Raw genomic sequence first — 9,276 nt, forward strand, 5'->3', positions numbered from 1 at the left:
TCTTTTGCCTTTTTATGGGCTTTGCATGTGGTTGATTACAGCTGGTGTGGCTTTTAGAGCAACAGTTCCAGTAGATGTGCAGAAAAAATTTACACAGTTGCTTTTATATCTTGAATAAAATTGGCAAATTTATTATTCAAGTCCAGTAATGAACCATCTCTTCTGAATGTCAATTTGATGTGCAGATTTTATATCCAGGTGAGTGTATAACTTTATGCTTTGGATGCACAGGTACATCTGTGACAGTAACAGAGATCACACCAACCTTTTGATTCTGAAATGAATGAGAAAGAGCTGAGAAAAATTATTTGCATTATCCTAGAAGTACTTTTGCATCCAGCAGGGAATAATGTCCTGTTCTGAATTGACTGGCTTGTTAACCAAAATAGATAAATTTTTTGACAACTTCACATATTCTGTGACACTGCTGAGCTTTGACATTCTGAGTTGCTTCTTCTGTCAGGTTCTTTAAAGTTCTTCTGGAAGCAATTAAAAGGAAGACTACAAAGATGGCGTCTTTTAATGAAGTCAGCACTCGGAAGACAACTCGGAAGGATTTAGATGATGACCAAGACAAGGTACAAAGAAACATCACCTGAAAAACACCTCACTTCCTTTCACTGTTGTTGAGAACCAGAATTGGAAAAGTGTAGCATGTTTCAGTGCACACAAAATGTGTGAATACTAAATTACTACTTAAATACTTTGTACATAAACTGTCATTGCATTCTCATAAAATTAACAAGGAAATTAAAGTTTTTGTGTATTAAATCCTGATTTGCTTAAGACTGTACTCTGAAAATGCCTGTTCATTTTAGTTTCTTTGGGACAAAAGCATATCACTCTGCTTGCTCCCAGATCAGTCCTGTTGGAGCAGTGGTTGTCAAAACTTCGGGGAAGGTCCTTTGTTCATTGAAATGCTTTTGCATGTTCCTTCACTCCTCTCCCATCAAGGACTGTCAAAGCAGAGTGACAGCTTATCCATCTTCTAGGCATTCATCTTGTTAAATGTTGAAGTTATCAGGAGTATGAGTTCATTTCTTTATAGTAGTGGACATACAGAAATTATTTTTTCTGTAAAGGTAGAACATTGAACAAGAGATTGTTAAATTCCAGATGTTTGGCTGAAGCCTTTTGATGCTATTGGTACTGACTAGCAGTCAGCCTGATGATCTGTCTGTCCTGGAATTTTAGACAGTGAATAGTTTGGAAGCTGTGGCAGAGGATGAAGAGAACATTGTTGATGCAGAAGCTGATGAAGGGGATGGTGATGCTACAGAAACAAAACGGAGAAAGAACCAGGAAGAAGAGGTAATGACTTTAGAGGTGCTCAGCTCTGCTCGTTAATTCCCTATTTCTTCTATTGTTTGACTTGGGAAGGAAAGCTTCCACTGAAACAAAATGCTGAAAAAAACAAAACCCTACTTGAGAGGAGATAGTAAAGTGTCAGCTTTGGGCTGAAGAGATTTCATTTGGCACTTTTCTGAAGCTTTGTTCTTCAGGCATTTGGGTGGATGTGTCTGGCAGTCAGGCTGTGCTGAAGTTCACCTTAACTTTACCTTTTGCTAATTTCATGCTATTAGTTGTTTTTAAAACTTTACTGTGATTCTTAAAAAATAGTCTCCCTGCATGTTTCTCTGTGTTCAGTACTTCATAAACAGCTCTTAAAAGATGGAGTGCTGTAATTTCAGCAAGAGAGTGGGGTAACTGAAAATCCTGAGGGAATCCCATCATCAGAGTTGGATTATGGGAAGAAATTGGACTGTCACAGGGAGAGCAAACTAAATTCTGCTACAGTCTCAACATCCTGTAGCATCCTGGACTGTGCTAAGAAATAATGGTAAGATTGTAAAGAAATAAAGACTGAACTGAATCTGTTGTATTATTTTCTTTACAACAAAATTGCATTTTATTTGTGCCGTAGGGGCAAGATCCTTGCAACTCAGCAGTGAAGAACATTCCAGAATTGAACTGTTCCTGGTGTGCTGTGTCTCTGTACAGGTTCTGGCTCAGATAAACACAGTGTTGTTTCTTTGCAGGTTGATTATGAGAGCGAAGAAGAGAATGGGGAAGAAAACGTTAATGAGAATCCAGAAGATGAAGAGGCTGAATCTGAAAAAGAAGAAGGCACTCCTGGTGCTGAAGAGGATCAGAACAGAGCAGAGGGTGAAGATTCTCAGCATCTTTCCATTGTGTCTCAGACTAAAAAAGGGAAAGATAGATTGCTTCAGTCAGCAGAGGTGCGAGTGAGCGCTGTTGTGGAGAGCCACCCATCCATTCAGGATTACACCTTTGACACCGAGAATGAGCTTTGGTGTGAGGTAAGGTGGAACATCTCTGCGTGGTTGCATGTAGCTCCCATATCTAATGGCTCTTTTCAGTGCAGTGCTGCTGTTCTGTCTCAGGAATCCCATATGAATACAGAAAGTGGCACAACAAATGTATTTTTTGATGGCATTTTTAGTAATTTCTCATTTTCAGAACACCTCGTGTAACTTTTTCTAAAAACAATTTTTTGACAGGTTTACTGTGTTTTAATCTTTTAGTATATGGTGGTCTGCTGTGTAGCCCTTGATGAATAAAAGTGATGGCTGAACTGTTGAAAAAAATGTAAACATCTTATAAAAAAATAAAAACCTCAACAAGCATATACCTGTCCCACCCAAAAAAAACCCAAAAAAACAAAAGTTGTCCTTGTAAGTTCAGAGACCTCAGAAGCAATGTGGATGAACAATCCTGGGATGGGGAGTTCACATTACCATCATTCACCTCTAATTCCAGTCAGACATTTATGTTCCTTAACACACAACGAGGGTAATTCCACTTGTCAGCTTTTTGCCTGAAGAGAAGTGTGCTGGTCATTGAGCCTGGTGTCCAAGCCTCCTTACCCTGTGTTGGTTTTTTTCCCCATCAGGTTTCCTTGGCACTGCCACTGACCAAGGTGTACTTTGACCTCTCCTCCCTGCTGGCATCCCTGGCGCGCAGCACGGTGATCCACGAGGTGAAGGGCATCACACGCTGCCTGCTGAACGAGAGTACCAGCAAGGAGGGAGAGAAGGAATCTGTTCTCCAGACAGAAGGGATAAACCTGGCAGAGCTCTTCAAATACTCTGATGTGTGTAATCCATTTCTAATCCCAGACTTCAATGCTGTTCTGTGTTCTGGGGGAGATGGTGGATGATGGATGTCATTTCAGTTTCTCAGGGGTGATTTGTAGCCTTTTCAGCTCTTGAACTGTCTTCCTCCTCCTTTTTATCCCCAGATGTATTCAGTGGAGCCTTTTCTCAAGGGCAGCTTGCAAATCAGTGTTTGTGCAGCAGCCAGGGCCTAATGACAGATGATTTCACACCATTCTTCTCTCTCATGTCTCTCTAAATGTTACTTGAGGGAGTTCTTCCATCTCAATGAATTGCAGTGCTTGGAGATGAATAGTTCTGTTATCCCATCTAGCCCATAGCTCTCCAAATACAGGATTGTTTTAATCTGCATCTTCTGTTCTGCTAAAAGTTCTGGCTGTCTGAGACACACTGAGCATTGCATTGTGTTGTTTGGAAGACTTTAATTTGTTTTCTGGTGTGTTTTGTTAGCTTGCTTTTTGTGATTTCAGTTAATTTTCTCCTGTGGTGAATTTTGACTCCAGTGCTCCTATTAATCTATTTAATGCTGCTTAACACAAATTCTCAGAATCATTTTTCTCTGTGTTTGACAACTAAGCTGCTGCTAGTTGTTCTGTAACTGTTGGTGCTGCTTAAGCTCATGAAAAAATGGAGAAAAAAAGTCTGTCTTAGCTTAAGTTGTTTAGAAATACAGGGCAACTGTTGTCCTAACTTGTATCTCTGTTTTTTCTGCTTTCAGATATTGGACCTGAACAGACTTTATTGCAATGATATCCATGCCATGGCTAAGAATTATGGAATTGAATCAGCCCTGAGAGTGATTATAAAGGAAATAAAAGATGTATTTGCTGTATATGGTAGGATTTCTTTGTATTTTTATAGTCTTTGATACTATTAACATAGGAAAATGCAGCTACATCCTTTCAGTTTGGTCTTGCATGATTTTTTCATTTATGTGCCTATTTTTAGGTTGCAGGTTTTCATTCTTTTAATTATTTTAGAGTCTTCTGTGAAGATCTTGCTAGTTAATTATTAGTTTTCTTTTAATCAGTAGGAAATAGGTGAGGTTGAATTTATTCTCCATTCTGGTATATCTTTTGCAAGCTGCAAGTTTCAGGCCAATTAATTATTAATGTCTGAGGAAGCCAACTGTTAGACTTGTGCAGTGGCCCTGAGAGGAGGATCAACCTTGCCTCACTTTGCCTTTTTAATGATGGGAATCTAGGCTCCTGAGTTTTTATATCTTTCCTAAAACAGCTGCACTGCATTGTCTGAATGTTCTTCTCTCATTTAGATGATTCAGAGAGCCCAGCCTGGGGAGGCTGCATGACTTCATAGGCACTCACTGGAGTGGAGTCTTGCTATGGAATGAACTATTGGAAATAGGGAAGATTAATACAGTGGGAATTCTAGCAAGCAGTTATAGCAAACAGATTTGCCAGCTGGCGGCCCAGAATGGTCTGACCTTCAAGTTGTTCAAGAGCTGCTCAGTAAATGTTGACAGAGCTGTTAATGACCCCCATTACACTGAGTCCACAAGTGTTATTTAGGAATAAGTGCATTTTTTTTAGCCTAAACAGGGTTTTTTCTGTGAATGCCTGATGTTATGCACAGAGGACATCAGAGCCTTTCTGACCCTGGGGCCCAGCTAATCCAGGCCACCAGGTGAGAGGCAGGAGCTCTGTCCCTCCCAGATGGATGGATGTCATCCCCTCCTGTGCAAACAAGGATGGTGCAGACGTTTGCTGATTTTATGTAGAGAAACTCTGCTGCCTCACAGCATTCTTGACATTGCAGTTTCCCATTCTTGTCATTTCAGTTTGGAGAGATACTGTTTTGTATTAGAGTGAGATCTGCCTCTCTTGGATATTTGAGGGGAGCAGTTAAACCAGAGACACGCTGCCAGAAGAATGTTAATAGAGATGTTCTCCAAGCTGCTTGGATTCAAAGGGTTTAATTTAGACCTGATTTGTTAAAAAAGCCCCACAGACTTAGCCTTTGAATGCTCTGATGATTGGTCTTGCTTGTGTTTTCAGGAATTGTGGTAGACCCTCGACACCTTTCACTTGTGGCAGATTACATGTGTTTTGAAGGAATTTATAAACCACTGAATCGCATTGGAATTCAGTCCAACTCCTCCCCTCTGCAACAGATGACGTTTGAAACCAGCTACAAATTCTTGAAGGATGCAACAATAATGGGTAAATGGTTTAGTTTGAGATCTCTTGCTGCAGCATTTCACATATGCTTGCTTTCTGTCATAACTTCCCAGTATTTTGAGTAATGCATAATTGCATTAGAAAAAAGTGCCAGAGGCAGAAATTTTAAATAAGCCCTCGCCTAGGAAAATGTTCCAGATGTTTTTAGTAAAATTCTGTCAGCTTAAATAAAGCCAGCTCCCACATGTAATCTGTGGGGTCTGTGACTCCTTTCTTTAAGAAGTAGATGGGCATTTTTAGAACAAACCTTAAGGTTGTTAAGATATGTTATAGCTAAGCTTTATAACAGACTACTAAATCTGCCTTTTTCTGTCTCTACTCTTAAAATTGTCTTCTCTGCTTTGTTTTTGTGCCCATGTTATAACTTCCATATCTTTTCCAGCCTTACTATTCAGCATTTTATTTTGAGAACAGACCTGGCTGTTACTCTGATTTAGCACTTCATCTTTGCTTTTTTCCCTCAAACAAGACAAAGAGTCAGACTCATTTTTCTAGTGGTAGATTTTTGGTGCCATTTGGGATTCCCAAGAGTATCCTCCTTCCCTCAGTTGTCTCTCTGGAAGGTGTAGAGTCACAGGGCTGTGTGGATCATTTAGGACATTTGGAGCAGCACTAGCCATCTGCATTTAAGGCCTTCTATCAAAAAGCCTCATGCTTTAAGTCTGTCATTTGAAAGCTTCTATGATCTCAGCCTTTGGATACTAATTACATCTCCCTTTTGCAAACAGACTTGGTTTCTGTCACTTGCCAGTCAGATGCTTGCTTTGCAGATGCTGCTGTGCTGTGTCCTTCCAGTTACAAATGGGGAGAGCTCTCAACATCTCTTCAGCTCCTGTCTGAAACTGCCTTGCACTGACATCAGAAATACTTCTATCACTGAGTTCCTTTTTGCTAATGCTGTTTTATACTTTTTCTGGGAAGAAAAATTGGGTTTTAGTTAACAGCATTGGTTACAATTGACTTAATTAATCTGAAAATTGTAAAGGAAAAGTGTAAATCCAGGGTGAAATTAAAGAGAAGAGGATGTTTCTCACTCAGTTTCACCCTCTGGATTTTTGTTGTATCACATAGTGACTTAGAAATTAAATCAGAGGAGGTTTTTGCCAAGTGAAATGTAATGTATGGATAATATTATGAATGAAGACATTCAGTGCACGCTGACAGAAGGGCAGGGTGGCTTGGCAGCAACTGCACTGATTGCAAGCAGAGGGAGTTAATGATTTCACCACGCTGGAAATCAGTCATAATGGGGATTGCAGCAGCCTGGATCTAATTTGCTTTAATGTAACTGATAACTTGACTGTACAGTTCAAGAGACACTGTGAGGGTGCCTAGGGCTGATGTCCTGAGCAGTAGGAAACAGTGGGAAGGAAAGGAGCCCTGGAGCCCTGAGCAGTAGGAAGCAGTGGAAGGAAAGGAGCCCTGAGCAGTAGGAAGGAGAGGAGGAGGAGGCTTGTGAGGATGTGCACAGCTGAGGTGAGCAGGGCTGTTGGAGCACAGGCTGCTCAGCAGAGCTCCTTGTGCAGGGAGCAAACTGCATCAGCAGAGAGATCCCCTGGGCTGTTTGCTCAGAGAATGACTCTTTGTTCACATCACATGAGCAAACAGGGCAGCAGGACTGTCCTGTTTAACCATCTAACAAAGGGGCTTTTTTTTTCTTCAGCTGACACACATTTAGGAGCAGCTATTTAATTATCCAGCTGTGGCTGAGATCAGAGCAGGGAGCACATGGCATACACAGTGCTGTCTATGCTCCTGCCCCCACCCTCTGCATGATGCAATGTTGGGTACATTTTGCTCAGTGGAAGAAAGATAACCAGACCTAGCAGAAGTTTAACAGTTTTATTTCCGATTTCCTACTGCTCTAATGATAAACTTTCAGCTTGCTGTAGTTAGGATGAATGAAAACCAGCCTGAATGCTTATAAAAACAGTGGAAGTAAAAGAATCCCAGCCAGACATGTCATCTGGAGTGCTTCCAAATTTCTGTGACACTATTTCGCTACAGTGAGTAACCACAAAATCAGAGGAATTCAGGGAATGTCTCTCCAGTGAAAAGTTCTCTTCATATCTAGCCAGAGGGATTTAAAATACACATCAAAGGGATTCATGCTAACAAAGGAAAAAGGCAGCAATGACAAGGGAATCTTTCTGGTTTTGCCTCACATGTATTTTTTAGTGACCTATTTAGTCACCAGGATGTGTCCACTGGAAGGTCAAATCTGTGTTCTCTTAGAATTCAGACTGTTTTGTCTTTCCATGTGGAATCTGGAGATTTTAGTAATGTGTGGCCTAATTATTTGCTTGGACCGAAGATGGGAATGAGATAATAGTTGCTGTAGGAGCGTTAGAAAGAATTCTGGCCTCTAAACTCCCAGAAATCCCAATTCAGTGTGAACAGCAGGTGGCAGAACCTTTCTGAACCTGGGGGTGCTGAACCAGATGGCTTCTTGCACATGAACCAAAATGGTTTCTTTCCAGCACTGACCTTGGAGAAACATTTGGGAACCTCCTGATAGGATTTTGTGTGAATTCTGTTGCAGGTGCCCACGATGAGCTGCGATCCCCTTCGGCCTGCCTGGTGGTTGGAAAGGTTGTCAAAGGAGGAACTGGCTTGTTTGACCTCAAGCAGCCCCTGGCATAGAGTTCTGGTGGGAACCCGAGGATCTGGTTGAAATGTTCATCATGAGAGCTGCACGTGCTCCACAGCTACGCAGTGAGGGCACGAGCTGTGTCTCCAGATGCCTTTCCTGTGCCAATAGGTTTCCTTATCTGGATACCCAATGAGCCTTATCTATTTAATGAGTATAGGAGCTATCTTTTGATCCAAAGATACACTTATTTACAGTTCATCAATGTGGAAAATGAGGTTGTTTATATAGAAAAGAATAAAATGCAGGAGTTAGTCTGGGGCTGTGCAGCTGTTCTGGCAGGCAGAAGTGAAAGCAGAATCTGTTTATGCTGTCTGACTTCTGTGGGGCTGTCTGACATCAGAGTGGGGTAGTGCCAGTTGCCACGTGGTCATTAACATGACAGATTTCCAGTACTGGAAATAGCATTCCAGACTGGCAGGTGGAGCTGGGCACTGCTGTGCTGAACCTCAACACTGCATTGGAGCATTGTGCTCGAGGTATTTCCTCTCCTTTTGCTGCCCTGGGATGCACTGACATGAACTTGTATAAACTTCAGAGAATGCATTTTCCTATTCTGCTGCTTCATTTATTAAGAAGAATGTGTCTGTGACACAGTTCTTAAATTTCTTTTAGCTGAAGAGTGGAATTCAGAGTTTTCACAGTTTCTATAGGCATTTTCCAATGTTCTTTTAACTTCTTGGGGTAGAATAGATCTCACACAGTGAGAGATTTGATTTTTGCTAAAGTTTTATTCCTTAAATGCCAACATGAGCTGCTGTAGGAGTGACTATGCAAAAGACTCCTGTAAGAATTACCAAAACAGAAATTTTAAACTATTTTTGCTTAAATATTCTGTATCAAAGAGGTTATTTAATAAAATAAATTGTGAAGAAATATTCTGAATGCTGTATTATGTGGTTGTGTTACCAAGGGGCGTTCACTTTTGACTCTGCTGGCTGTTAAAATCATGTGACCCAGGGCTGTTTGCAACTCCTCAGAAACCAGACTCATTTATATATTCTATTTTAATCAGGATGCACTGCACACAAGTAGCTAAAAGCTCTTTGGAGTTTACTCACTGCAATCTAGACAAGTTTTCCAACAGATCTCAGTGCCTGATTATTCTCACCGGTACCTCTGCAGAGGAAGGCCACTTCCATGGGGTGCACTGAAGGGGATCAGATCAGATAGTGGGACATGTTGATTTAGGATTGTGAAAGAGCCTCTGTGGAGTCTCTTGACTAACTCTGTTCTGCCTCAGCCTCTCAGAGCTGTGTCACATGTCCTGCCAATTGCACTGGAGCTTAAC

The 9,276-nt window shown here is 41.1% G+C and overlaps 1 protein-coding gene across 1 annotated transcript in view; it reads left to right on the forward strand.

The window, feature by feature from the left end:
- Positions 1-8,861, forward strand: part of POLR1A (RNA polymerase I subunit A) — a 30,135-nt gene extending 21,274 nt beyond the window's left edge. The window contains 7 exon segments of the mRNA XM_041481745.1: positions 464-578; positions 1,195-1,311; positions 2,040-2,321; positions 2,915-3,115; positions 3,856-3,973; positions 5,153-5,317; positions 7,878-8,861. Of these exon segments, the coding sequence (XP_041337679.1) occupies positions 464-578; positions 1,195-1,311; positions 2,040-2,321; positions 2,915-3,115; positions 3,856-3,973; positions 5,153-5,317; positions 7,878-7,978 (1,099 nt within the window). The 3' untranslated portion in view covers positions 7,979-8,861.
- The last annotated feature ends 415 nt before the right edge of the window (positions 8,862-9,276 follow it).

The sequence above is a fragment of the Pyrgilauda ruficollis genome, unplaced genomic scaffold (genome assembly GCF_017590135.1).
Source record: "Pyrgilauda ruficollis isolate IOZ18807 unplaced genomic scaffold, ASM1759013v1 scaffold1, whole genome shotgun sequence".
In the NCBI taxonomy this organism is placed as follows: domain Eukaryota; kingdom Metazoa; phylum Chordata; class Aves; order Passeriformes; family Passeridae; genus Pyrgilauda; species Pyrgilauda ruficollis.